We start from the raw sequence: 27,873 nt of genomic DNA, 5'->3' as shown, positions 1-27,873 counted from the left end.
CCTCTGCAGCACCACCTGGGAGCGCTCAGGAATGCGAAATTCTCGAGGTGCAGGCCCTCAAGGGGGGAAAAAACCGTTCCGAGTGCTAATTAGGGCTTGTGCGTGCACAGATGTTCCACTGGTTTAACTCGAACCCGCGGCGTGCCCGGACGTGGGGCTGCGGGGAGGGCGAGGGCCGAGTTAAGGTGCCCACGCCCGGCACTGCTGCCCCGTGCCCCGATGCCACCGTGCACGGCCAGCACGGCCGCGGCGTGTCCACCCCTCAGGGACGATTCGATGAGGATTTTTATCCCGGTTCCTTTAAAAAAAGGGCTGAGGGTCGGATCTGCCCAGGGGGGGTTCTTCATGCTGGATCCTCTGTGGCCCACGGGGTGTGTCCCCTCCTCGAGGGGACAGTCGCTCTCAGGGGGTGTCAGACTGGCACACCCCAACCCCTGGGCATCAACCACAGTGCCCACGAGGAACCCCAAAGCCACTTTAACCCGCAAGGAACCCCGATTTTGCCACAGGTCACGGTGCTACTCCTGCCTTCCTCACACTTGGACTGGGGAGGGGTTTGGGCACGAGGATGAGCCCTCACTTCTTGGGGTGCCCACGCTTGGGAGTGCATGGGTAGTGCCAGAGCTCCCCGGGGGGGAGGGCGGAACACACGTTGTGGTGCCCCCACATTGCCCAGAGTGCACACACTGCCCAGAGGGGTCCCCACAATGCCTGGGGGTGCACAAACTGCCCAGGGGGTCCTCATATTGCCTGGGGGTGCACAAACTGCCCAGGGGGTCCTCATATTGCCCGGGGGTGCACAAACTGCCCAGGGGGTCCCCACTCTGCCTGTGGGTGTTCCCACACTTTCTGGGGGTGCACCCCCCCACTCTGCCTGTGGGGTCCACCCACTGCCCGGGGTTTCACCCCCCACTCTCCGTCTCCTTCCCGTCCCCCTTAAGCAGCCGTCGGGGCGTGCAACCACCTTAAGGGAGCCCCTCCCCCGGCGGGCTGGGACGAGCCCTCCCCCTCCCTCCCCCCGTCCCCTCCCTCCTCGGCCCGGCCCCGCACGGCCCCGCACGGCACGGGGGTTGCCATGACAAGCATTTTCTCCCGTTAGCTCCGGGACCGTTCCCCCTCCATCCCATGGCCAGCCGGGGGGGCTCCGCCGCCAGCCGGGCGCCGCGGGAGCTGAGCCGGTGAGTGCGGGGGGGGGACCCCGGGGTGGGGTCCGGGGGTCCCGGGAGGGGTTGAGGTGGTGAGTGCATGGGGGGAGTCACGGGAGTGCGGTGGGGGGTCCCCGGGGGGGGTTGTTTGTAGGTGAGGGGTGCACAGGTGGGTGAAAGCACCGCGACCACCGCCCAGCCCGGGCGGGCTGGGCGGTGGTCGCGGTGCTTTCACCCACCCCAGTTCGTCCCAGTGCAGCAGGTGGGATGGCGGGGCTTGGCGCGGGTCCCCAGAGCAGGGGGGGGGTTGGCGTGGATCCCCCCCCACCCCGGTCCCACGTGGGAGGTGGGTGCGATGGTGGGATCGCCGCGGTCCGTCCGCTGTGGTGCGTGGGGGGCTGCGAGGCGCTGCAGCCCCCAAACATCTTGGGGAGGAGGGGGGGGGAAACTCCCTCAGCCCCCCGATATCTGGTGTGGGGAGGACTCTCCGGTCGTATCCTGCAACTTGTTGCCTGCCCTTGGGGGGGGGGGGGGGCGTGGGGCTCCCGGTCGCGCGTGCTGTGGGCTTTTTGGAAGGCAGCGTGTTGTGGCATTGCGGGGAGGAGGAGGAGGGTGATGGAGGAAGGAAGAGGCGGGGGAAGGGGAGGGGGGCTTGCGGCAGCCCAAGGACAGAGCGGGGAAGGTGCTGCGTGGGTGGTTTGGGTGCTTTTCCCCACCCGTGGGGCAGGAGGGGGGCTGCTCCCTGGCTCGGGTGGGGTGTGCGTGGGGCTGGGGGTGGCATGCGGGGTGGGACGCAGGGAGGGTGGGATGCGTGGGGTTTGCCCGTGCCAGGGCTGGGCACGTCTCCCTCCTGCCTGCACCAACACAGCCGGTCAGATCCACGGCACAAAACAGGAGTGGGGAGGTAAAAAATAAATAAGGAAATAAATTAGAAGCCCAGCCAGGCTCTGGCCTCGTCCACCTCCTCCTGCCTCTGCCCCCAGCCCTCTCCCTGCATCCAAGCCCGGGCTGTGGAGCCTCCCAGCATCCCTGGCCTGGCTCGGTGGGGCTGTGCCCCCCGTGGGGTCCCCGGCGGTGGGGGTGGGGGGACCGCGTGGAGCTGGGTGGTCCCTCCCTGCTTTGCCAGAGGCAAGTGGAGATGTTGGGAGGGGAGGAGGGACAATAGGTTATTGTGCTCTTATCTCTGGAGACCTGAGCTTGGGTGGGGGTTTGGATTGCGAAGCTCAAACCAGTGCAGCCAGTTTCTGCCCGTGGACGTGGACAGGCAGCCCTGGACGTGGGTGGACGGGCAGGACCCGGGGGCAGCGAACTGGGGTGGAGGTGAGTGCTCGGAGCACCCCACGGGGCATCCAGAGCCGTCCTGGGGCTGGGGGACACCGAGCTGTGCCCCCACTCCGGAGGGGCGCGATGCCACGGCCGTGGGCTGTGCCGCTGCCTGCGCCCTGCCAGGCTCCAGACACTGCCCTCAATCTTTCGCTTCCCTGAGCACTGAAACGCACCTAAATTATTAAATCATGAGCGAGAGAAGCTGACGCCCCCGCGCTCCGCCGGCCCCACCCCGCCGCGCCGCGGGGATCCCTCCCCGGCTGCCCCCTTGGATGACCCTCCCCGGAAAATCCCCCCCAGCCCCTGGGGTGGCTGGGCTGGGTGCTGGGTCAGGGGGTGCTCCTCGTGTCAGGGCAGTGAGGGCCCTCCCGGGCTGAATGGTGCGGGCTGGGTGGTCTTGCAGGCCTCCCAACCCCTGCGTGTCCTGTGACTCCCCACGGCCAGGCTGGATGCACTCGGATGTGGAGGTGCCACTGCTGGGATGGGGCAGGTGGAGCTGGGAAGCTCCCAGGGCACGGAGGCAGAGCTTCCCCGTCCCCCGGAGCGGCCCCCCGGGTTCAGGCTCCATCCCCATCCCACGGTCGCCGCGGGGGCTGCGCTGGGAGCAGCCCCGTGCGAGCCCTGCGCGAAGCCTCGGCTCCTTCCCGGCTGGAAAGGGGATTGCTGGCGCTGGGAAGTGGTGCGAGCGCTGCAGGTAGAGGCTGGAGAGGGCGAAGGGTGTTGTTGGGTGTTGGTTTTTTTTTTTTTTTCGGCTGAGATGATGACGGAGGGAATTCCCTGCGCTGCCGGCTCGCCGCTCGCGTGCCGTGGGTCCGGATCCGTTCCCGGGGGATCTGTTGCCGTCGCCTGCGCCTCTGGAGCCGGGACCCGCCATGCCGGAGCCCCCGGGCAGAGGAGGGGCAGGGAGGGGTGAGCCGAAGGGTGGCACAGGTCCTTGGGCAGGATGAGTAAGAGCAGGGAGGGACGGCTGCTCCTCTCCACTATTGTTTTGCAGTCGAAAGCGCCGGGGTGGAGCTGAGCCTGGAGTTTCCCCTTGTCCCCAAGGCTCCCTGCCCTGGGAGACGAGCCTGCTCCTCCCCTGCCTGCCCAGGGAGACGAGCCTGCTCCTTCCGTAGCTGCCCCTCGCCGGGGCTGCGGATTCTCTGCGCGCTCCCTGCTCCTCTCTGGGGTTGGTTTTTTTCCCCTTTTCCTGTTTCTCCTCCCCGCTAGGCCACGAGCGGAGTTTTCCCGCAGTGGTCGCACGCGCCTGTTCCAGCAGCACAGGATGGAGCCTGCAGGGACTGGGGGGACCCAAATCTCTGCAGCGGGGACTCGCTGCCGCCGCCTGTTTGCTGCTGCTGCTGCTCCCCGTATCCGCTGCTCCTCGCGCAGGGCCCAGGGAAGGGCTGGCAGCTCTGGCTTCCTCCTCGCCCACGGCTCCTCCCCGCCGGGGACGGCTGGGCTGTGCTTGGGAAAGGAGCCGGAGGAAAGCCTGGGTTAAAGCCCCGGGGATCCTGCTTGGCTCCGAGTGCAGCTGTGGCAGGGACCAGGAGCCCGGGGAGGGATGTGGCGACGCTTGGTGTGACCATGGCAATGGGATGCAGGTCCTTGGATGGGGAGGTGGCTGATGCTCAGTGTGACCGTGGCAATGGGATGCAGGTCCTTGGATGGGGAGGTGGCCTCTGCAGCACAAAGAGGTGACTCCTCCTTGGTGTTCCCCAATTCCTGTGGCTCGCTGGTGACTGCTGGGAGTGGATCCTGGCAGGGTGAGGGATGCTGTTGGATGCCTGCTGGCTGCCTGGAGCATTCCTGCTCAGGCTGGATGGAGGCAGAGGTGTCATGTAGGTGGCGATCCCGTGTGCAGAGGAGGAAATAGACTGGTGAGGGTGAGCTGGAAATTTGACCCCATCCCTCTCACCCTGGTGTTGTGCAGGGTGGGAATAAAGACCCATCTCATGGTGCAGGTGATGGAGATGTTTTTGGGGGAAGCAGCTTTGATGGGAAAGGGTGGCACTGGACAGGGAACGTGTTTCAGGGTGCGGGTCCAGCCTTGGGGTCCCTCGGAGCAGTTGACTGTTCGTTCCCTGTCACCTCCTGCCAGCGCCGAGGCCGAACTAATGAAACCTCTGACTTTGATGTTTTAATTAGTTGCTTTTGGCTTTAATGCGGAGGGATAATAGAGTTTCCATGGACTTATAAAACCTGCCCCTCTGTTTATTCATTAGAAAATGGAAAGGGGAAAAAAAAGAAACAAGATAACCCTGGGTAGGAGAGGAGGAAAACGAAGCTTGAGCCCTGTGGAACACATGACATCCCGCTGGGGTGTCACCCACTCGGCTGGTGACTCTCTTAAAGCACTAATTAAGCAACTTAAATCCTGGGAGAGCTCTCTGTGAGTAACAGATGAGTTCCCTGTCCTCCTGCATTTGTGAGCTTCTGGGAGAGGTCTTGGATTTAAATGTGGGAAGCTGATGCACAGCGATGTGCCCCGGAGAGGGTCAGGAATTGGGGCTGTGGGAATCCTGGACAGGAGAATCCCTCTGCCTGTACCACCTCAGCAGGGAGCGAGGGGCTGGCAAGGGGGGACGGGTCACTGCTGCCCAGGAAGGTGGTGAGGGCTGTGGGGAGCCTGGTGGGATACCAGGTACTCCTGGGCTGCTTCCCTGGGATGTCTGGGCTTCTGGATCATGGCATCCAGTCCTAAACGCTGTAAGAACCAGGAGAGTCCATGCTGGGGAGGGGACACAAAGCCATGACACCAGCCCTGCACGTGTTCCTCTGCCCAAATCCGGCAGCTAGATCTCTTTGGAGCGAGGGAAGGGGCATGGGAAGGATCTCCCGTTGGGCAGTGCCAAGGGGCAGAGCTCCTGGTCTCGGCAGGCCCTTCCTTCCCTGCAGCAGGAGGGTCTGGGGGAGCCCCTGGGGACACCCCCGTCCCCTAATGCAGGGTGTGGGCCCATCCCCTGCACCCCCCGGGCCGGGACCTGGCGGGTCCCCGCAGGGTGAACTCCTGGCCAGGGCAGCAGAAAAGCCAAGCCCAAGGTTTGGCCAGTTGTCGGTGGTTTTGTGCTGACGGGGAAACTTTTCCCTCTCCGCTTCCATGGCAGGGATGAGTCGGCAGCTGGGCTGAGCCGGCAGAGGAGCCAAGCGCAGCCTCGGGGGTGCCGGGGACGAGTCTCCAGCCCCCCCTGCTTTTATTTGGTGCCGTATCCCGGTGTTTTCCTGCCGCCGGAGCGGCCGGGGGCTGTGGGAAGCGGCGAGCCGCTGGTGTGCCAGGGCAGGGAGCGGCGCGTAGGAGTCCCCACCCGGAAGAGTTTGTCCGGCGGGGCCGCGCAGGGAGGAATCCGATCCCTCCTTTTCCCAGGCTGGGATCCCGGCGCGCTTGGCTTTCCGTGGCCTTGGCCGGCCCCGCCGCTCCCGAGCCCCCCGCCAGGGTCCGGCCTCCCGCTCGGGCTGGGGAGGGTCCCGCAGCAGCGATCCCGCGCCGCTGACACCTCCCTTTGTCTCCAGCGCCGAAAGGTCAGCCCTGCCTAACTGAGCCCTGCCTAACTGAGCCCTGCCTAACTCAGCCCTGCCTAACTCAGCCCTGCCTGACTCCGTTAAGGAGCTGTAAATAATCCCCGATCCTTCTGCCGCGGGGCCGCGGCAGCCGCCGGCTCCTGGGCTGAGCATCCTCCTCCTCCTCCTCCCTGGGGGAAGGATTCGTGCCAGGGGAGGTGATGCCAGCCGGGGGGGGGGTGCAGCCGGCGCTGCGGAGCCTGGGGGGCAGCGGGGCGGGCTGAGGCCCGAGGCACTCGCTGCAGCAGTGAAAGCAGCGTGTCCCATGCCAAGGGCAAGAGCTGGGATGGCAGCTCCCAGCTCCTGCCTTCCCCGGGCTAAAAATAAGCCGCCGGCCCTCTCGGTGCTGCCTCTGCCCAGCCTGGGGGGGCCAGGGGTGGGCAGGGGGCAAAGCTGGGCACAGGGGACCACGGGGGGGGCTCAGCTCTGCAGAACAGTGGCAGGACCTGTCTGGGATTTGACGTGACCTTTGCTCTTTGAGCATCGGATCCAAGGATCAGATTTTCAAGTCTGGGCTCGGATTTCGGGCAGAAGGTGTCTGATTTTCAGCGCCGATTCCCAAGATGCTAATTAAGGACCCTGCTGCAGCAGCTGGAGCTTTACTGTCCCTTTGCCACCCCTTGCTCGCCCGGGAGGTGCCCAGGGCTCCAGCCAGCCCCACGGAATGCCCTCGGCTTTTCGCTTCTCGCCTTTTGTTCCTGCTTGGAAACGCTGATGCTTCTGCTCTCTGTGCTCCAGCCTTTCCAGAGGCTTAGTGGCACAGCATCGCGGCATTCCAGCTCTTCATCTCCCTTCCCACCTTCTCACCAGCCACTTAAAAATAACCCCGGGTTGCTCGAGCACTGCTGAGGGCAGATCCCAGGCTGCACGGATGCTCTGTAGCTGGCAGTGGGAAAACTGCTTTTCCTGCTCGTGCCAAGGGACAGGCAGCCAAGGGACACAGGGATGAGCGAGAAGATGGCTCAGTCCTTGAGCATCGTCCCCTCTCATCCCCGCTCTGCAGGGGCTGAAGCCCCCACCCTCTCATGGGGCTGAGCTGGGGTGTATCCCAGGGGACGTGGGCGGCTCCAGGTGGGATCTGCTGGCTGTGGAATCCAGGGCAGGGTGTCTGGTTTGCTCGGGGAGCCGCGTGGCACCTGGACAGCCCAGCCCCGTCTGCCGGTCCCGCGCGCCGGCTGCATACAAATCCCTGGGTGACAGATCGCTGCAGCTGGCAGCCGGCAGCACGAGCTTCCCGGGCTTCCCAGGGCTGCCCGCTCCAGGGGGGCTTCCTGCCGGAGCCGGGCTCTGCCACGGGCACGTGGCTGTGCCGGGAGCTCGGATCCAGCACGGCCTCGGCGGTGGGGACAGCCCGGGGGTGACCCGGGGCTGGGAGGGAGCTCGTGCTCCAGCCTGAACCTGAGTTAAATATTATTCCTGCCTCTGGAACAGGGAGGGATTAGTGCAAGGAGGGAGAGATTGGTGCAAGGAGGGGGATTGCAGGGAAATGAGGGCAGGCTGGATTTGTGGCTCTGCTGGAGGCTGTTTGGTGATGCCGACAGCTGGCAATGCCAGGCTGGCGGTGGAGGAGCCCAAGCTGCCGGTGGGATGGGCTGGAGCAAGGCTGGGACTGTGGCTGGTGAGGGTCGCAGTGCCTGAGGCAGCCCCGCTGCTGTGGAGTGGGAGGGAAGCTGGAATGCCAGCCCGCATTGCTCAGTGGTGGGGATTTATCCCGAGTGGCACGGGCCTGGCTGCCTCTGCCTGGGGCCACGGGGCTGAATCAGCTGCAGGGACTGGGACCAGAAACTTGACTGGGCTGGGAGGAGCTGCAAGCGTGGCTGATCTTTCCTGGGTGTCCTGGTGCAGACGTGGCTGTGAGTCACTGCATCCTGCCTGGGAAAGTGTGGGGACCCAAAACTTTCATCGGAGCAGCCGTGCAGGGTGCTGGGGTGGGTCCTTGGAGGGTCCTGTTGTACCCACTGATTCCCTGTGGGAGCGAGGCTGTGCTCCTCCCTAGGGACACTTCTGTGGAGCTGGGGGCCAGAAACCCCCGTGTCCCAGCTGGAGCTGTGAAAGGGTGAAGCTCCACAGCCTGCATTTTCCAGTGTGACTAGTGCTGGCTATTTTTAGTTGTCCAAATTAAGCTCGCCTAAATGATGTCTTTTGAGGTTTATTTGAGGGAGGAGGCCTGGAGTGGTGTTATTTCCCAAGTGACGAATTGCTCTTAAATCTGACCCCAACTGGACTGGCCAAAACTGAAGGGAAGGACTGAAGCTGCTGCCTGTGTCTGGGAAGCGTCTCCTCCCCTCAGAGCTGCACCCGAGGGTGTTTCCCGAGTCAGCAGGAGATCTCCTGGGGGAAGGAGAAAGCAAACAGCCAGGCCCAGTGGGGGAAAACCAGCTGGATAACCTCCTCCTGCTCCCTGCCTCAGCATCCCCGGGGTGTGCTGTGCCCCTGGGAGCCGGCCCGGGTGCTCCTCGGGGTGTTCAATCCACGGGCTGCTCTTCCCAGGGGCAGCTTGGATTCCTCAGCGTGTGCTGGGTGCCAAACGCAGCCGACTGGGGCTCGCAGAGGAGGCTGCTTTGCCTCCTGGGGGAAGGCTGGAGCTGTGGGTCAGGGTGCTGAGGTGTTGCTCCGTAGGTGCCTGTTTTGGGAGAGGTGCATCCAGGGGTGAGGGAGTGGTGGCTGGCTTGGTGTCCAGTGGATACTCCAGGGCTGGGTGCAGCCCTGGGCCAGGGCCTGGTGAGCCAAAATCCTTCCACACCGTGCTCCAACTCTGTGTCCGCAGCTGAATTCTGTTGTTCTAGCTCCTGACCCGCTGCCTTTCATCTCTTTCCATTCACTGCTTCCCTTCTTGGCATTGTTTTCCCACTCTTCCCGTCTCTGCCCATCTGTGGACGTCGTCTGCGTGCCCGGTCTCACCTCGCTGGGCGCCCGCTCGGGCACGCACCCGGAGCTCGGTGCAGGAATGGCCCTTCCTCCTCCTTTTCCATCCCTCCCCTGCAGCAGCTGGGTGTTTCTGTGCAGGTCAGCAGCCGGGGGATCCTCTGGCTCCTGCAGTTGAACGTGAAGTGCATCGAATGCTGGGAAGCTGTTGCAGATGGAGTTTGTGCCGCGCGGGGGGACCTGTGCTGTGTGTGCCGGTGTCCTCCGCCCTCCGCGGGCAGACACAGCCTGGAGCAAGGAGGCTGGAAGTGCTTCCTGCCCTGCCTGGCACCTCCGTGCAGGGGACTGTCCCTTTTCCCTTTGGAAAGGACAATGAGGGATCCTCCCTTCCTCCTCCCGCTCCCCCGGACACAGCTGTGTGTGCAGACCGGCCTCACTGTTCCTCAGCCCCCAGCCCTGCTGGAGTGATCCTTTGGGAAGAGGATCGCAGGGAAGGGACCCAGGAAAGCTGGCACAGAGCTTCCCTGAATCTCAGTCTCCTTGCCTGGGACTCTGTCTGGCTGCTTCCCTTTGAGGGGCTGTGTGGGAGCAGGGAACAGAACAAGTCCAGGTGGTTCTGGGGGACCCCAAACCAGCGGCTGCCCTGGCAGTGTCCCCTGCTCTTTGCATTCCCACTATCCTTGTTATGCAGAGAGCAAACCCACCTGCCCAACCCCTGCCTGGGCTCCAAGGATGGAGCAAAGGGCTGATGGAGGGGGTGAGGAAGCACCCCGATACTGCAGGCAGCTGGGAAAGTGAGAGGGCAGAGAAGAGCAGCCAGAGCCTTGGGAGTGGAGGGGATTCCAGCATGTGGAACAATCCTGGGTAGGATACCCGGGGCAGGAGGGGGAATCCTGCCCATGCAAGCCCCAGGCCCTGGGTGGGTTTTGCATTTTTCCAGCCGGATGGGGAGCAGGAATCAACGACGCCCAGCCATGGGCAGCCCTTCTGCCTCCATCCTCTGGTACCACCCCGTGCTGGGCTCTGGTGTCCTGGCAGCTGGGTTGGGTGCCGGCCACTCGCCGTATTCCCTGTGGATCACCCTTGCTCAGTCTGCTTCCTGCCAGCACAGCACCCCTAACACCCGGATTGCGCTGCTAATCTGGGCCCTATCGCTGTTAAAGCTGCAATTATCCCTGGATTAGTGCTGGTGCTTAGGGACCCACCTGGGTAAGTGCCTGGGATAGGCAGGGGCTGTGCCAAAGCCTCCCGTGGCTCCTGCGGCTCCAGGTCCGGCCAGGACAAAGTGGCCGGTGTCCAGCTGTCACCTCGGCTGACCCCGGGGCTGGTTTGTTCCTCTTGTTTGGAGGCTGGGCAGAGCCTGCAGAGCTTTGGGGGGCATTGCTTGTTGGGCTGGAGGGTGCTGGGCAGTGGGAACCCCCCCCAGCACCGTGTCCTTGCCCCTGTAGTGTCTTGTCCTGTCTCTGCAGTTTGAAGTAGAGCTTGAAATTCAGGGCCAGGTTGGACGGGGCTCGGAGCAACCTGGGCTAGTGAAAGGTGTCCCTGCCCGTGGCAGGGGGTGGAACTGGATGGGCTTTAAGTTCCCTTCACACCCAAACCATTCTGAGATCCTATGATTCTGACTCTCAGCTCTGTTGCAGCTTCAGCAGTGGGTTCTTTGGTGGTGGAGGGGACGGCCTGCAGCACCCTGAGCTGATTTCTGGCGCAGAGGACACGTGTGGTGGCAGAGCCTGGGCTGGGCCAGCGCCAGAGGGGCAGGGAGGCACCATCCCACCTGCAGGGACGCAGGAGGGGGGAGCTGTGCCAGCAGCCGCATGCTGGCACTTGAGGAAAGGGGATATCCCAGTTTCCCTGGTTTACTGGTGCAGCTGGGAGCCTCTGGGAGCACGGGGGTGTTGGAGACAACGCTGCATAAACAGGATGGCAGGTCAGGACGGGGCTGAGCACCTGGGACACCAGAGCACGTGTGTGTGGAGGTGGGGATGGGGCTGGGAGTGGCGGTGCTGGGAATGGCGGTGCTGGGAATGGCAGTGCCCAGCACACAGTGGCTCTGTCGCTGGAGTAGTGGGTCAGGTCTGTTTTGGGGAGGGGAGGGGACAGTCCCAGCCAGCTGGGAACAGAGCACACGGTGCCTGTGAGGAGGAGGAGGATGGTGCTGTTGTCACCAGCCTCTCCCCGATGCTCAGCCCAGATAGGACGACTTTTAGATAGATCAGCACTTGATTAAAGGACATTGATGGGTTTAAAATGCACTGGCACCTGGGGTAGGCACAGGCCCCTATAACTGGGAATGTGTTGGCTGCTCTGGATCACCTCGGGGCTGTGGCTGGAGCTGGTGGGAAGAACAGTGAGGCTCTGAAGAGCAGATCTGGGTTTTTTCCGGTGGCCCTGGACCCCTCCTGCCCTACCTGGGCTGGGATGGTGGGAAGGGGGTGCCCCCAAAGCATTGGGGTGGTGAGATGCAGCTGAGGGCGGGTGGGAGAGGCAAGGCTGGTGTTTCTAAGTGGGGTGAGGACTATGTGGGTCACCCCTTGAGTGTGGATGGGTGTCCCTTCCCTTGCACCACCCACCACGGCGTCCCACAGCGTGCCACTCTCCTCCTGGCATTTCACACCCCCCCTGCCCTGTTCCTGCCCGTGTGGTTTTACTTTCATATTTATTTTTTGGGCAGATTCCTGCTGTTTTCTTAAATACTTGGTTCTCCTGCTGTGGGGGCCAAGGAGTGGGGACCCCAGGAGGCTCCCAGGGGGCTGGGGGTGTGTGTGTGTGCCCCCTCCCACAGCACTTGGCCTCATCCCAGCAACTCTCTCAGAGGAGCTTTTCCTTCCCCTGTCCCTCCCCGTGCTCTCCTGGCCCATCTGGCTCTGTCCTCCTATTTACTGCTACGTATTTTCCAGGCTCTGATTTGCCTCTTCTGCCCGGGTTTGATCTCCCGGTGATATCCCGGGCTTTGCTCCGCGAGGGGCTGATCCGGTGCCCGGGGATGCAGCTTTTCTTCCCTCGTATAAATATTGCCTTTCGCTCTCCTGCGTCTCTCCCGCTCTCCCTCCCTCCCTTTAATTAGACTTCTTACTGCATGGAACAGTTTGCAGTTATATATGGAAAACAGCCTACACTTTCCCAGGAGCGGGGCATGTCGGGAAGGGAAACGGGAGCAGCCGGCGCGCTCTCCCTGGGAGCCGCGTGTGTTTTTCCTATCGCGGACACACTTTTCCCGACTTTATTTTTTAACCCTTCGGGGCGGGGAGGGGGCTCGGAGCCTCCCGCCCTGCCCCACCACCACCACCTTGTTGCTGACTCTTCCCTTTCGCCTGGAAAAATCCCCTCTCTCTCCCTCTCTCTGCTTGGACTTTTCAATGGAAAAATATGGATTTGCTGCCGGAGCGGTCTGGCGGGAGGGACACGAGCTAGTCGGGATCGGAGGAGTTCCCCGGCGTCCGAAGGGGATGTGATCCGGAGCGGGACTGCGCGGGAGCCCTCGGAGCACAGACGGGTACCGGACCAGGGGCACCCACCCCGTCCCCCTGGCCCACGTGGGGAGGTGGCAGGAGGGGCATTTCTGTCCCCAGCCCTTCCCCGTGTCCCCCAGGGCTGCTTCCAGCCTCGGGATCGGGATCTGAGCGTTGGATCACCCCTCCTGCTGTCCCAGCCCACCCCGGGGGCTGCAGAGGGGACTCCCCGGGATTCCCGTGGTGCAATCCCAGCTCTGGGGGAGCCCCTGCTCTCCTGCAGCCCAGGAGCCCCTGACTCTCCCTGTGGGGTCAAACCAGCTCCCTGGCTCCTGCCTCAGTTGCCCCATTGTGACCCCGAGGAGTGTCTGGCTGTGATTGCTGCTCTTTCGGTTTTTGCACGGGACTCTCCTCGCTGAGGAGGAAGCAGCTTGTTGGCAAGGTGAGTGCTGTGCTCACCCAGGTGCCTCAGGGTGCCCTGTGGCACCCCAAGGGCTCAACCTCTCCTCCTCCTGACTTCCAGGAGAAGCAGATGCTTCTCCCGGCTGCTGCTGGGAGGAAGTGACGGGGCCTATTTTAAGCCCCCAGGGATTTTCAGGGTAGGAATCCCCTGTCCCTGTGTAATCCTGCTAAAAATACCGTGGCTGTGCCCCTGTGTCCTGGCCGGTGGCTCTCCCGTTCCCTGGGTGTTGTTTTGCCTGTGAAATCCCCTGTGCTCTGGATCAGTACTTACCTGCTGGTTTTTGCTTGATTTTAAGCTAAGCTGCTCCTCTGCTTTTTGAATGAGTTGTAGAAAGGTGGGAGTCGGGATTGCTGGGATTTTCCCCCTGTTTGGGGCTGGGAGAGGAATGCTGCTGTGCTCAGGTGTGTGGCTGCCTCAGTTTCCCCAGCTGTGTAGGGCAGAGGGACGTGTGGGGAGTTGAGTCAGAGACCAACTGCACCCGCTGCTCGGGGGCTGCCCCATCCCATGGGGATCCCACGGGAGAGGTGGGAATGGCTGAGCTGCCTGGAGCATCCCTGCCTCTCCCTGAGGCTGGCAGTGAGGGCTGGGGGTGAGCTGGGTCAGGCTCCGCTCTGCCCGAGCTCCTGCCAAAGTCCCAGTGTCCTCTGGCTGTGCCTCTGCCCCAGGAATGGCTCCAGAGGTCTGTGGAGCAGAGAGAGCCCGTCCCTCGAGGCAGAGCTCTGGGCTCCTCCCGTCCTGCCCTCTGCGCCATCCTTGGTTTGGATCCTGGCCCGGTGGCCCCGTGGCCTGTGCCCTCTCCTCCAGCTGCCTGGATGCTGCTCCCAGCCTTGCTCTGGGCACCAGCACTTCTGCTGCACTAGGGGAGTCCCAGCATCCATGTACTGAGGGGGATGGAGTGTCTGCCTGGGAATAGGACCCCCAGCTGCCCATCCCAGTGGGATTGTTGGTGTCATCTCCCTTCTGCTGCAGGTGCTGGGACCGGGGGGTGTCCAGGGGTGCCAGGAACTGGGAGGATCCGGGTTGGTCTGAGTGCAGGGCTGGGATGTGACTATGGCAGTGTCCATCCTGGGGGGGCTGCGAGAAGGAGTGGACAAAGCCTCATACTGGGATCCAGGGCAATCCCAGTCTGGCAGCACCGGGCATCCTGGGCTCTGCCACGTGCCCCCTCCCCAGGTACCAGGTGCCTCTGCCTGGTGCTGGTGTAGCAGGGCAGGAGGGGATGCTGTGCCCCTCTGAAGGCTGGGGGGCTGCAGGTATTTGCTGGAGCAGGACAGGCCGGATTTGCTCCCCACACTCCTGCATTCCTCCACCGGCTGTGCTACCTTGTAAAGCACAAAAGAATAATGAGAGGAGCTGGGGTGATTTAGTGCAGGCGCCGGGGAGAGAAATACCAAGGCCTTAGATGGAAACATTCCCCTTGACAGCTCGCCTGGAGACTCCCTGCTTTTCCTTTTCTTCCAACCCCCCCTGAAATTCCTGGGCCGCTGCACCCTGGGGCGCAGGGAAGCCCTGGCCGGGGGGCGAGGGTGGATTCCTGAGCCCCAGCACTGAGCCAGAGCACAGCTGCCGGAGCCTTTGGCACGTGGATGTGCCGTGCAGGGGCTTGGACAGCAGCAGCCGGGGCCATCGTGGCCCCTGGGCTTGGGGCAGCAGGTTTTGGGGTTTGGGACGCCAGGTTTTGAGGCTCGGGGCGGTGGGTTTTGGGGAGCCTCGTCAGGGATCGCCGCATCCATGGTGCTCTCTTGCCTCCAGCCTCTTCCCTGCCCTTTTCTGCTGCTAATTGCTGCCTTGGGTATGCAAAAACCCGGCAGTTTTTCAGCCTTCATTAACGGGAGGCAAAATAGGAGCGAAAAAACAGAGCCAAGGCAGCTGTAATTAGTGGGCTGGTGGCAGCCGCTCGTGTTCCCTGTGGAATGGCCGGCAAAGGGATGCATTTTTTGGGGAAGGCCGCCTCTTCCTGCCTTTTCCTTGTGGTTTCCCCATGACCTTGGCCCTGGTGCGTGGCTCAGAGGTGCCATATGACCTTTTGGTCCTACAGCCTGGCAGGAGAGGAGGAGAAGGAGGATGGTGTGATGATGTGACGACGCTCCGGTTGCTTCCCCATCCCTGGTGTCCGCACCTGCGCGGGGATGAGCGTCCAAACCAGGCCAGGGAGGTGACAGCCTGTCTGGGGACAGGGTCCCCTGCCTCGTGCCCCGCACGTGGCAGCCCCCGGGCGCACGTGCCGGCGGTGGCCGCGCACGAGGGAAGCGCCGGCTGCGCTCCTGGCACCGGGCGGGCGCTCGCCCCGCTCCGGCAGCGGGAAGCGTGTGCCTGGCACAGCGTGTGGGAGAAATACTACGGGCTGTGCCACCCGTGGGCTGCCGCGATTCATGCTCTGCTCCGCCGGGGAGCTGGGGCTGGTGGCGGGGAGCTGGGGCTGGTGGCAGGGAGCTGGGGCTGGTGACGGGGAGCTGGGGCTGGTGGCGGGGAGCTGGGGCTGGTGGCAGGGAGCTGGGGCTGATGACGGGGAGCTGGGGCTGGTGGCAGGGAGCTGGGGCTGGTGGCAGGGAGCTGGGGCTGGTGGCGGTGACATCCCGGGCCAGCGGCTCCTTCCCGCGCCTCTGGCAGCACGTGGCACCCCGAGCAGCAGTTCCATTGCTGCCTATGGTACCCGGGTGGTTTCGGTGTGATGTCCCCCCCCTTCCCACCCCACTGGCACCTCCGGTGAGCTCCTTCTGGTCTCACCACAGATTTCCGCTGGGGTTGGTGCTCCTGGGCTGCAGCATCAGCCCCGTGCTTGCAGACCAGGGCACTGCTCCGTGGCTCGGTTTCCCTGGCACGGCATCGCTGCCGCTGAGCTCTGCGTGGCCCCAGCACTTCCTGGGCGTTTTGCTGGCCCCTTTCCAGCTGTGGTGCCCTGGCACGGGGGGCACATCAGTCCCCCCACTCTTGCAGGATGAAGGCCGGGAGCTTCTTCTCTCTCAGCACTGCAAGTGAAAAACGAGGGCTTCTTGCAGTTATTGCAGCGCCCCATCCCAGGCGTTTGGCTCTTGTGTTTTCCCACGTGTCCCACGTGTGGGGCGGGTGTCGCTGGGGGGTTTCCTGCTGTCGGGTGCTGGGGTGGCCCCGCTGGGGAGGGAGGTGCCACCGTCCCCTCCCATGGCGGGCGCGCTCCGGCGGAGGAAGCGGATACTGCAGTGGGAGGAGGGAACGTCCTGTGGGTGCCACAGGTGCTGCCCCGGGGAGCCCTGACCGGGGACCCTGCCTGGTTTCGGCACCCAGAGCCCAGGGGAAGGAGCAGGGAGGGGCAACGCCGGTGTGACTGGGGAAGGGGGGACAGCTCCTGCTCCCACGCTGCCTTGTGCTGTCGCAGGGGGCCGTGAGTGGAGCTCGTGCCTGCAGGGGTCTGTCCGGGGTGTTGGGGCCTGGCCTGGTGCCCCTGTGCCTTTGCCATGGGGGTGTTGGGCTGCAGGACCAGTTTCCGGCACCGTGACCTTCGCTGCCCTCTCTGACCTCTGCGATCCTGCGCCTCCTCCCTTGGTGGCTGCCGGGGAAGCTCTTGGGCCCGAGGGTGACAATCCTGCCTGGGGTGGCCCCCGCGCCCCTGGAGCCAGCCCTGCCCCTGCAGACCATGTGGTTTGTCACGGTGAGTCGCTCTGTTGGCTCCTGCCACCGCAGGAGGTGACAGCACCCCGGTGTCCCCTCCGGGTGCCCTCCTGGGGTGCCCGGCGTGGGAAGGGTTAAGGAGGGAAGGCTTCCCCTGCCAGGGGTGTTGCTGGGAACAGGCAGCGAGGAGAGGCTGCCATCTGCACATTGCGATTTGGTGAGTGTGCAGGGGAGGGGCCCTGCCCTGGCCCCTGGGGTGCTGGGGCCCCCCTGTTTCCCTGGGAGAGGTGGGGGCTCCGCTGTGGCACCGGGTGGGAGGTGGGGGGCCCTCAAAATCCCCCAGGAGTTGGTGTTGCCTTGGTCTGACCGTCTGCTCCACGTGTCCATGTCCCTCCACCGTGGGAGATGAACCTGACTCAGCCCCAGCGGGCACTGGAGTGGGGGTCGTGCCCTCCCCGTGCCCTCCCCGTGCCTTCCCTGTGCCCCCCACACCTTTGAGGGCAGCGTGTCTGAGGTTTTCACCTGTTGAAACCCTGCAGTTGTGCTGGGCAGAGGTGCCAGCGCAGACCCCCCAGTGCAGGGGGCCCCACATGTCCCCTGGCGTGTCCCTCCCCACTGCAGCCCAGGTCTCTTCCCCTCCCCAAACACCTTCCCCTGATGGCAGCACCTCACGTGTCTCTCCCAGTGATGCTCTCAGCAGATGCAGCCATTCCAGCAGCTTTTTGCCTTCCAGCCTTGCTCCCACGTGGGACTGTGGCTCCCAGCAGCCCACGGTGGGTGCTGAGTGCTGGTGGGGTTCACGAGGTGGGAGGGTGAGCCAGAGGAGCTGTGCAGTTTCTCCTGGGACATATCCCAGAGAGCAGGCAGGGGAAGGTGGTTTAGGCCCGTTTTTCTGCTTTAATTGGCTGGTTTGGCTTTTGGAACCCACGTGTCCATCTGGAGAGTGGGTCTGTCCATGCTGTGTGCTCTGGGGCTCAGTGCAGCCTCTCTCATTCCACTGGGGATGCAGCTCAGCTTTTCAATTCCCAAAGAGAAAAATCTTAAACCCGAGCCAAGAAGGGTAATTTTGGGGGAGTTGAGGTTTTTTTTTCTTTTCATCCCCACTTGGCAACATAAACAGCATCCCTGACAGCTTTACATTGAGTTTGCCATGGCAACCTACAGCAGCCAAGTGTTTCCAACACCCCATTCCCAAAGTGGGAGAGCAGATGAACCCCAGTGGGTGCTGCTGAAGGGCAGTGTGTGGGGCTGGGGTGCTGGTGGCAGGGGTCAGGTCCTTGGAGAAGGTGATCCACCGTGATCCACATGACCTGAGGTTTGTTTGCTCATGGACCTGCTCCTGCTTGTCCAAGCTGGGGTTCGTGGCTCTGGGCAGGGGATGTGGTGGCTGCTCTTGCTCTTCCTCAGCACGGTGCTCTCTGCCCTGGATGGTGGGAGATGTTCAGGCTGGAGAAGAGCTGAGCTGGGGCAGGGATTTCATCCTCATTCATGGATAAAGGAAAACAACAGCTGAGTTTGGTCAGGGCTTGCTCCATCTCTGGTCATCTGCAGGGAGGACAGAGCAGTGCCAGGGTCTGCTCCGATGTGCTGAGGATCCATGAGGATCCATGGCCTTGCCCAGGGACCCAGTGGTGGCTGCTGCTGGCATGTGCCAGCTCCTGGTGCCACCGGTGTCGCAGCGAGGCCACTCGTGGCTTGGCTGAAGGCATCACGTGTGACACGTCCAGCTGATTTAATTATTCCTGTCCCTCTCTGAGCACTTTCCTCTTCCCGAGCTTAAAAGCCAGCGGGTCCCTTTCCCTGTGCCAGCAGGTCCCTTTCCCTGTGCCAGGGGCCGGGGTGGGCACGGGGGATGCTCTGGTGCCGGCTCTGGCCGTGGCTGCTCTCCCTGCCAGGACGGAGGTGTCGTGCAGCCGTTTATTATTCCGGGCAGGTTCGCCTGCAGCACGGCATCGGCTCCGGCATCGGCTCCGGCTCTGCCGCTCCTCGCCAGCCGCTCCCTCCTGCCCGGAGCTCGCGCCTCCCCCAGCCCACACCCCGGCCCGTGGCTCCAGACTGTCCGTGTCCCTCATCCCAAACTCCACAGCAGCCCTTGTCCTGCCCAGGGGTGTCATTGGGAGCTCCAGTGGCAGCTCCAGGGGTGGTCCCGTGTCCGCACAGGGCGCTCGGGCTCCCGCTCCTTGTTTTCTTCCCAAGGAGGCCCTCGGGGAGCACTTGTTCCTCTCCAGTGCCTGGGGGCTCTGGAAGTGAATTACTGGAGTGAAGGGCAGCCTGCTGAACGCTGCTGGAGTCATTAGGAGCTCGTTAGGATGATGGCTCTTAGGGAAGCCTGAGTGCAGCTCTCTGGACCGATCCTTCCCAGTTTGGCCAAGGAACGCAGGAGCCTGTGCTGGACTGGTGGGATGGGGCAGAGACAGGCCAGGAATGGGTCTGTGACCCCGGATGGGCTGGAGGAGGGTGCTCAGAGCAGACACAGGAGTCTTTCCCCCACCACAGCCCTTCCTTTCCTGAGGGGCAGAGCCAGTCCTGGGGCGGGAGCCGTGGGTGGGACACGGGCTGGTGCTGATGGTGCCGTGAGCTCCTCCAGGGGTAATTATGGACTAGGCCGTTACAGGATTAATTAACCGTCTTTCTCTTAACCTCTGAGCTCTCCTCAGACAGCGTTGGTTGCTACGAAAGAGGAAAAAATTAGCGTGTTGGGGTGAGGGAATTATCTTTTTTTCTCTTAATCAGCAGGAGTCTGCTTAATTGGGCCTGCCACCTCCTGCTTCCCGCTGCTGGGAGCCAGCACGCCTTTAAATGATGGATGAGCTCAGCTCCACGAGGAGCTGTGGGGTAACCAGGCTGGGAATGGGCAGGGATGCTGGGGTGGGAATGCTGGAGTTGATCTCTGCTTTATGGGGCAGCAGCAATGCTCTGCCCCAAGGGTGCAGGTTTGGGTGTCCCTGGAGCCGCAGTGCTCCCCATCCCTGAGCTCCTTGTGCTCCCAGTCCCTTCGGTGCCTGCAGCTGGGGGACAGGACCCTCCTGTGCAGTGGCATTGCTCGTGTCCCTGGGGTTCAGTTGGTGCCTGTTCTGTCCTGATAATGCCCAGAGCTGCCCTGGGTGTTGCTGTCAGGGAGCTCTCCCAGGGGCCAGGCAGGGAGGGGTTTGCTCTCTGGGCTCTGGTGTGACTGCAGCTGGGGTCCCGTGCTGTGGGGTGAGCTGGGACAGCCCCAGGGTGTGGTGCCTGCCTGTTGGATTTGTGAGGGCTAGTGCATCCCATGTGCCCCTGGGAAGCAGGGATAGATGTCCTTCCACCTTCCTCCCATTCTCGTCTGGCTGCTTTTCTTCCCCGTTCGCTTGCTCTGCCACCTCCTGACCCTGTCTCAGGCTGCTGCTGCTGCTGTAGTGGCCGTTCCTTTTGTTATTCATTTATATTGCTCTAGGAAAGACTTCATTTTCTCTGCATAAGAGCCTCCCTTGCAGGCTCTTTGCCTTTGGAGTGCCAGGAGCATCGCTGCTGGCACTGGAGCTTGGGTACAGAGCTGGAGGGCACCCTGGGTGACAAACAACACTTTTCCCCTCTGGCCTGTGCTGCTCTGCCTGCTCCCTCCATGTCCCTATTTGTCCCTAGCCCCCATCCTCTCTGTCTGGAATGCCAGCGGGGGACCCCAGATCCCTGGGGAACGTGGGAGCCGCTGGATGCTGTGCCTGCCTGGCCACAGCGCTTGGTTCAGGCATTTTTGGGACTCCTCTGTCCTCGCTGGCAGGGCTGGGGTGTTGTAACCTGGCTGGCAGGTGCTGAGAGCCGAGGCCAAGAGCCACTCGCTGCCTTCGAGGGCTTCTCTGAGAGGGTCATTGATGGAAAAGCCTCTGTTTTAGAGGAACTCACAGATTTTAGTGGCTTCCCTGGTCCCTGTGGTGTCTCTCAGCTGGTTCAAAGCCTGCTGGGTGCAGTGACCACTCTCCATGGGTGTGGGATGCTCCCTCACCTGCTGGCAGGGCGGAGGGCGGCGCTCCAGCCCCGGCGCCTGCCCGCGCAGGAAGCAGCTGTTTTCCACTGCCGAGGTGTATTTTTAACCCAGAGTGAATGGGACATTTTTCTGGGCCGGGCAGCTGGGTTTGAGTGAAGAACCACCTGGGCGCCCTTCCTGCCCGGCCCCGGTGCTGCCGCTGCCGGTTTTCCCCGCGGCGTGTCCGCGCCGAGCCTGCAGCTCCCTCCCGGGCCAGCTCCTCACCCCCGGGCTTTCGGGTCGAAATCATGGTGAAACCACGTTACCCCTGGCAGGTGCCCAGCCCGGGGTGCCACCGCCCCTGCTCTCCCACCCCGTGCACTGGTCCTCGGGCCTCCTTCACGCCGGTGTTTCTGTTTCCCCCCATCCCTTGTTTTCGCAGCTCCAGTTGCTGTGGTATCCAGGGAGCCCTCCTCCTCCTGCAGGAGATGCACGCTGGTCGTTGCTAAGGTCGCCTCCGCGGTAACATGCACATCCTGTTTACACCTCTATCCGGAGAAGTTGGGCTCGGTTAGAGGCACCTGCTCCCCCAGGGAAGGGGCCGCACGGAGCGTCCCCCCCCCGCCGGACCCTTGAGGGAGCCGCGAGCCGGCGTCGGCATCACCGGCACCATGACGAACAACGTGGCCGACCACCACCCCGGCAACTCGGTCGCCGAAGGCAACCATGAGGGGGACTTCGGGTGCTCCATGGTGGAGCTCAGGAACCTCATGGAGCTGCGGAGCGCCGAGGCGGTGGCCCGGCTCAACGACTCCTACGGCGGCGTGCAGAACGTCTGCAAGAGGCTCAAGACGTCGCCCGTCGAAGGTGAGTGGCCGCCCCGTTGGCCTTGCCAGGTGGGTTGTCGCCTCTGGAGGGTGGTGGCTCCGAGGCGTGTCCCGTGGCCGAGCTCAGCCGGCGCGCCCGCTGTCCATCGCGGGAGACGCTCCTCGCGTCTCGTAAAATGGTCATTTAGGGCAGAAAAGGAGGGAGAAGAAAGAGAAGCATCATGTCAGGGGGTTCCCCGGGGCGTAGCCCGGAGCCCCACGTCCCCTGGGAGGATGGAGCGGAGGCAGGATGAGCTCAGGGCTATCAGAGGGGCACGGGGGGCTCACAGCCACAGCCCAGCCACTGCTCTGTGCCAGCCTTTCCCATTTAATAATTTACAGAGCCAGTGCCAGGGCTGGGAGGGAGAGTGTAAAGGTTGGATGGTGCTGGGGAGGTGGCTGGAGCTGTTTGAGGCATCTCAGATGAGGGATGGGCAGCACATCCCCCAGGGGTGTGGGGAGAGGCACCCAGGTCACCCCTGATCTGAGGGGATCGCAAGGGAAAAGCTGGTTGGTGCCTCTGGGCATCACAGTTTGGAGTGGTGGTGGCAGTGACGCCTGTGGGTGCCTGGTCACCTCTGGGAGGCTTTGTGGAAGGGTATCAGGATGTCACCTCTCCTTCCCACGGGCTGGGCTGGCTTTTGGGGTCCCCCTTATTGGTGAGGCTGCTGGCACTGGGGAGCTGCGGGTGCCTTTGTGTGGTGATGGACCCCTTCCCTGGCATTAAAGGGGTACTGGGGTGAGAGACCCCCTGATTACAGCACTGAGGGTTTACCTGGAGCTGGGAGCAGGGTGTGGGGTGGGGGACGTGGCTGCGCCTCAGCTCTGAAAACTTGTGGGTTATTCTTAGTGCTGAGAGGTGGGGATTAGTGCGTTTCCAGCTGTGAGTGGGACCGGGAAGGGGAGACAATATCGGGATGTCATTAGAGAAGGGGGGGGAGTCCCGGTGGAAATACCAAGTCCAGGTCACAAAACAATGTGTTTGGTCCTGCCAAAGTGGGAACACGCTCCTTTGGGGGCGGGAGGAGAGGGGAGGGGGGAAGCAGACCCCAAAGGCTCTCTTGAGGGGAGGTGAAGGGCTGCCCTTCCATCCTGGGTGCCACTGGTTGTCAGTGCTGGATCTCATGTCTCCAGCACATCCCTCCCTCACCCTCTTGCTCTGCAGCTGAGCTTTGCTGCCTGTCCCAAACCCCATCCTGTTGAGCCCAGAGAGCACAGAAAGGTTATTTCCAACAAGCTGGGATTTTTGGGAAGAGCAAAAGCCTGAGGCAGCTGTGTCTGATCCCATGGGATCAGACTGTGCAGTGAGGGTCTCCCCAGCATCGGGATGGGGATCTGCTGGGTCTCTGGCTCTCCCCCCAAGAGCTGTCAGTGCACCCCAATCCCTTGGGGCTGCTCCCAGAGGGGCTTTGGGATGGAGTGGGGTGTCTCTCTGCCAGGCACTGGCTTTCCACCTCCACATCCCCCTGTCCCCCAGCGGGGCGGTGGCTCAGTGAGTCACCCGTGGAGCATCCCCAGTGTCCCTGGGTGCCCAGTGCCAGCACACAGTGCCCTGACTCACCCGCTGGCAGGAGCAGCTCCCGGGGCTGCCGCCTCCTTCCCGATCCAGAGTGAGGATCCTGCGTGGGGGCTCCTTGTGCCAAGGCTTTGCCACCCAGCAGCAGCTTTCCTGGGATTATCAGGGACTGGTGACCGTTATGGGGGTTTGTTCTCTGCTGTCACTTGTGGCCTCTACCCAAAATTTCCAACTCAACGCCCACTAACTGGACCCTCAGGCCCTGCAGGGGGATTTGCTGCTGCTCTTTGCCCCCCTCCCTGTGTCAGCACAGACATTGACCCCCAGGAGGGTGGGGGGCAGCCCTGGGGTCAGGCCCATGGGTGGGATGTGCTTTGGAGGAGCCAAAGTCTGCAACCTGCGTGTGCTCCTGGAGCAGCACGTGTGTGCCCGTGGCACAGCCCTGGCTCCACGGCAGTTTAGCCACATTTTCCATCCGTTCCGCCGGAGACGCTGGGCGGGAATTGGGGCCGGGAGATCCCAGGATCCTGCTGCCTCGTCAGGGCTGGGTGGGGCCGCGGGGGCCGCTCTGCCAGCGCGTCCCCTCCCTGCAGCTGGGGTGGAGTCGCAGCGCAAAGGGGGGGTGCAGGGGGGGTGTGGGAACGGGATTCGTCCTGCTGCTTCCTCCTGGTTGGAATGGCACGGAGCTGGCGGGGAGGGTGTCCCCTGGGATGACACGGAGTTGGCAGGGAGGTGTCCCCTGGAATGACACGGAGCTGGCGGGGAGGTGTCCCCTGAGCACAAGGGCTGGGTCCCCCCGGGGGGGCATCACTGCCAGGCTGCTCCAGGCACCGGGATGTGTCCAGGGGCCACTTACGCCGCTTCCCGGTGCATCCCGGGAGCTGGCAGCAACCCCACGGGCCATCTTAAGGTGGAGGAGAAATGGGGGGCTCGGTTAAGGTGGTGCTGGGCAGGAGGGCTTCTCTCACCTGGGACCCCATCAGCTCTTAGTGGCTGTAATGGGGGGCAGCCAGGGCACGTTGTGTCTCCCACCACTGGCTCATGGCCTGGGTGGGAAGGCTCTGAAGGGGCTCAGGCTCCCCTTTTGCTCCCCATTTGCTCCCCTTTTGCCCTCATCTGCTCCCCCCCTCTCTCAAGGGTTGCTCCCAGCCGTGGGGAGCAGCACCCCAGCTCGGGGCTGGCCTGCTCCTTCCCTCTCTCCCACCACCCCATTCCAGCAGGACCAGTCCTTGTCTCCTCCACCAGCTGCGGGCAGGACCAGCTTGGCCGTGGCCATGGCGTGGCCGTGGGGCTGAGCTGAGCTCGGAGACACTCCTGCTGTGCCCGCTCGCTCTCCGCAGCCGCTGCTCCTCGGAGCTGGCAGGACACAGGGATCCGGTGGCTCCGGCGGCTCCGAGCGCCGCTCCCGGTGCCAGATTTACGGCTAATTTGATGCAGCATGTAAACAAGCTGGCCAGTGCCAACTGGCATCGGCTGACACTTGAGGCTGCAGCACTGGGAGGGTGGCTGGGCGTGCTCGCCCGGCCCCCGCGTGTCCCCTGCCCCCGTGGGTGACAGGGGCAAAGCCCTGCCTTGGCTCCCTGCTGCTGGCACCTCCTGCCCCCCGTGCTGGCACTGGTGCTGCTGGGGAGCTGTGGGGCAGCCGTGGGGTTTGCCCTCATCCCTGTCTCTCCCCCTTCCAGGCCTGTCCGGGAACCCGACCGACCTGGAGAAGAGGCGGCAGGTCTTCGGCCAGAACTTCATTCCTCCCAAAAAGGCCAAGACGTTCCTGCAGTTAGTGTGGGAGGCACTCCAGGACGTCACGCTGATCATCTTGGAAATCGCAGCCATAATCTCCTTGGGCCTGTCCTTCTACCACCCCCCGGGTGGGGACAATGAACGTGAGTGCCCGGGGTCCCTGTGCTTTGGTGGGGGACTCCCGGGAGCCGCCGTGCCCAGCCCTGTGGGAGCAGGGATTTGGGACAGGTGATGTCTCTGGAAGCTCGTGCAGATGGAGCTACATCTGCTCACCCTTTTTAGGTGGTGGCATCTCCCCATCCTTGGGGTCTTTGGTGTGGCCCTCCCCAGGGACCTGCACTGTTGTCTGGGCACCACGGGCTCAGAGCTGCTCCTTGCTGCTCCCCAAAAGATGCTCCAAATCCAATGGGTCCGTCTGATCCAGTGGCTTCCCACGTCCCACAGGGCTTCTTTTTTGCTTTGGGGAGGGAGGGACAAGGCTCTCTGTCTCCTGGAATGTCCCCCTGCCCAGGGAGTGCTGTGACACCCCATGGGTGGCTGAGGACTGTGCTGGGCGGGTTTCTCCTCCTGGCCCTGGATCTCGGTGTTGTTGGAGGAGTCGAGCAGGCACAGGGCTCTGGAGATGCAGGGAGATGTGAGACACAGGGAGATGTGACTCACTCGAGGGTCACGCAGCGCAGGGAGGGCTGGGTGCTGCAGCTGGAAATAGAAATAGAAGCCAGTTGTCCCAGCTCAGCCCAACTTCTGCCAAAAAGGAAAAGTGATAAAAGAGGGGGGAAAAAAAAAAAAAGCAAACCCAACAAATTCCTCGAGGGATGTAAAAACCGTCTCCTGAGAGCAGGGGAAGCCCAGGCAGCTCAGGGAGGAGGAGGGAGGAGTAACTGTTTTCCAGGCTCAGCGTGACTCTAGGCGGGTGTCGGTTGTGCAATCAGTGCCTGGGTGTGCAAATGAGTGCCTGGGTGTGCAAGTGAGTGCCTGGGTGTGCAATCAGTGCCTGGGTGTGCAATCAGTGCCTGGGTGTGCAATCAGTGCCTGGGTGTGCAAATGAGTGCCTGGGTGTGCAATCAGTGCCTGGGTGTGCAAATGAGTGCCTGGGTGTGCAATCAGTGCCTGGGTGTGCAATCAGTGCCTGGGTGTGCAAGTGAGTGCCTGGGTGTGCAATCAGTGCCTGGGTGTGCAAGTGAGTGCCTGGGTGTGCAAGTGAGTGCCTGGGTGTGCAAACACATCTGGGTGTGCAAATGAGTGCCTGGGTGTGCAAGTGAGTGTGCCTGGGTGTGCAAACACGTCTGGGTGTGCAAACGAGAGCTCTCCCCCGGGCAGTGTGTGGGCAGTCGACGGGCGGCGTGGAGGACGAGGGCGAGGCGCAGGCCGGCTGGATCGAGGGGGCAGCCATCCTGTTCTCCGTGATCATCGTGGTGCTGGTGACCGCCTTCAACGACTGGAGCAAGGAGAAGCAATTCCGGGGCCTCCAGAGCCGCATCGAGCAGGAGCAGAAGTTCACGGTGATCCGCAAGGGGCAGGTGATCCAGATCCCGGTGGCCGAGATCGTGGTGGGAGACATCGCACAGATCAAGTACGGTGAGTGGGGGGGTCTGCCCTGCCCCTCGGGGGTGGCTGGGGTGTGTCCTCCCCCTCAGGAGCCCAGCTGGAGGCTGTCCCTCCCCCTCAGGAGCCCAGCAATTCCTCCTCTGCTCCTCCAGCCCTTCTGCCCTGAGGGGAAGTGTTGGCTCCTCCTTTCTCTCGTGGTGATGGGAGATGCTCCCTGGAGCTCCACTCACCTTGTCTCTGGCCCGCCTGGGCTTGGGCTGGCAGAGCTAAGCCAGGCTCTGTGCACAGCTCTGGGCTGCTTTAGTGACCTGCTGTTCTCAAAAATGATTCGTTTTCCCAACCATGTCCTTGTTGGTGAACATTTCCTTAGCCAGGAGGTGCTCGTGAATATTTCCTCAGCAGGGAGATGCAGCCTTTGGGATAAATTAGGTCCTGCTCCTTTTTTACCAGGGGGAATATTCACCCCGTGCAGCTCCTGTCAAACATCGAGTTTGTTTTCCCATGGGGTTTTTTCCCCCCTCGGAGGTTGGAAGGTGGGATCCTGTAATGGTTTAGATGTGTCAGGAGCTTTGGGAAGGATCTGGTGTTGATTTATTAAAACTGGATGGGGAAGCACTGTCTGACTGAGTAAAATTCTCATCTTAAAAAACCCACCTGCTGCTTCTCCTCCCTCTAGATTTGGTCTGGGGCTGAATTTTGAGTCCTTTTGAAGCCTCCTCACGGGGTGGGGCAGTCAGGGGTGAGCAGTGGCTGCCCAGACCAGGCTGATCCCCCTCTGTGCTCCTGTCCCAGGTGATCTCTTGCCAGCGGACGGGATCCTGATCCAGGGCAATGACCTGAAAATAGACGAGAGCTCGCTGACTGGGGAGTCAGACCAAGTCAAGAAATCCATGGACAAAGACCCCATGCTGCTCTCAGGTGAGGGTCCCTGTGGGGTGGGTGCAGGGGTGGAGAGGTGGTTGGTCTTGGGTCCTGATGTTAGGGAGGTGTCCAAGGCCAGGTTGGACGGGGCTTGGAGCAGCCTGGTCTAGTGGGAGGTGTCCCTGCCCATGGCAGGGGGTGGAAGGGGATGAGCTTTCAGGTCCCTTCCAACCCAAACTATCCTGTGATTGTGTCAGATGGGAACTGCTGTCCCACCTGTCTCACTGTGACCTTCCTGCTGTGCCAGGTACCCACGTGATGGAGGGCTCTGGCAGGATGGTGGTGACTGCCGTGGGTATCAACTCCCAGACAGGGATCATCTTCACTCTCTTGGGTGCGGGAGAAGGAGACGAGGAGAAGAAAGTGAAGAAAGGTAAGGAGATCCCCTGAACCCACCTTTTCCCTCCTTTGGCCTCTCTCCCTTCCCTGGGAAGTACCACCAGTGTGCCACAAGCAGCTCCCACACCCATGGGCTGCAGTTGTGTGTCAGTGCCTGTGGCCCGGGCACGTATGGTGAGCTCTCGAGGTGGGGGGGTCCCTCCCTGTGCCCCTTCACCCACAGTGTGGGGCTGGTGCTGCCTGAGGAAAGCCCCCTGTGCACCCAGGCTCTGCTTCCTGGCTCTTTTGGACATGGCTCCAGCTCTGTTGTCCCCAGCTGGATCCAGGCTGGAGCTGTGGGCTGGGGGGATTGAGGATCAGAGGGAAGGGTGGCTGGTAGGGCTGCCCACGGTGCTCCTTGCTGGGGAAGGTGAGTCCTGGTTGCCCACAGGGTGTTGGTGGCTCATCCAGAACCTTGAGGACTTGGCTGAGGATCTCTGCTGGCATTCCCTGAGCTCCCTGGGGAAGGAGATGAGGCAGAGGATGGCAGGAGGGAGAGGAGGGGTTGTGTGCTGGGGTGGGAGAGCAGCCAGGCAGGCTGAGGTGTTCCTGATGGTGTTCCTGATGCTTTCCTGCTGCTTATTGCCCTGCTCTGTGCCA

The 27,873-nt window shown here is 62.7% G+C and overlaps 1 protein-coding gene across 2 annotated transcripts in view; it reads left to right on the top strand.

Annotated features, from left to right (window-relative positions):
• The first annotated feature begins 1,056 nt into the window (after positions 1-1,056).
• The window catches only part of ATP2B4 (ATPase plasma membrane Ca2+ transporting 4), a 45,933-nt gene continuing 19,116 nt past the window's right edge, over positions 1,057-27,873 (top strand). For both annotated transcript variants that reach the window (XM_027746985.2, XM_027746983.2), the window contains exons 1-6: positions 1,057-1,178; positions 20,750-21,174; positions 24,372-24,569; positions 25,747-26,004; positions 26,767-26,892; positions 27,143-27,268. In XM_027746985.2, the coding sequence (XP_027602786.1) occupies positions 20,979-21,174; positions 24,372-24,569; positions 25,747-26,004; positions 26,767-26,892; positions 27,143-27,268 (904 nt within the window). In that variant the 5' untranslated portion in view covers positions 1,057-1,178; positions 20,750-20,978. The remainder of the gene's footprint in view (positions 1,179-20,749; positions 21,175-24,371; positions 24,570-25,746; positions 26,005-26,766; positions 26,893-27,142; positions 27,269-27,873) is intronic.

The sequence above is a fragment of the Pipra filicauda genome, unplaced genomic scaffold (assembly GCF_003945595.2).
Source record: "Pipra filicauda isolate LSUMZ 115617 unplaced genomic scaffold, ASM394559v2 scaffold264_size1072897_pilon, whole genome shotgun sequence".
In the NCBI taxonomy this organism is placed as follows: Eukaryota; Metazoa; Chordata; class Aves; order Passeriformes; family Pipridae; genus Pipra; species Pipra filicauda.
The sequence above is the reverse complement of the archived record's forward strand: the minus strand, read 5'-3'. Positions and strand labels throughout refer to the sequence as shown.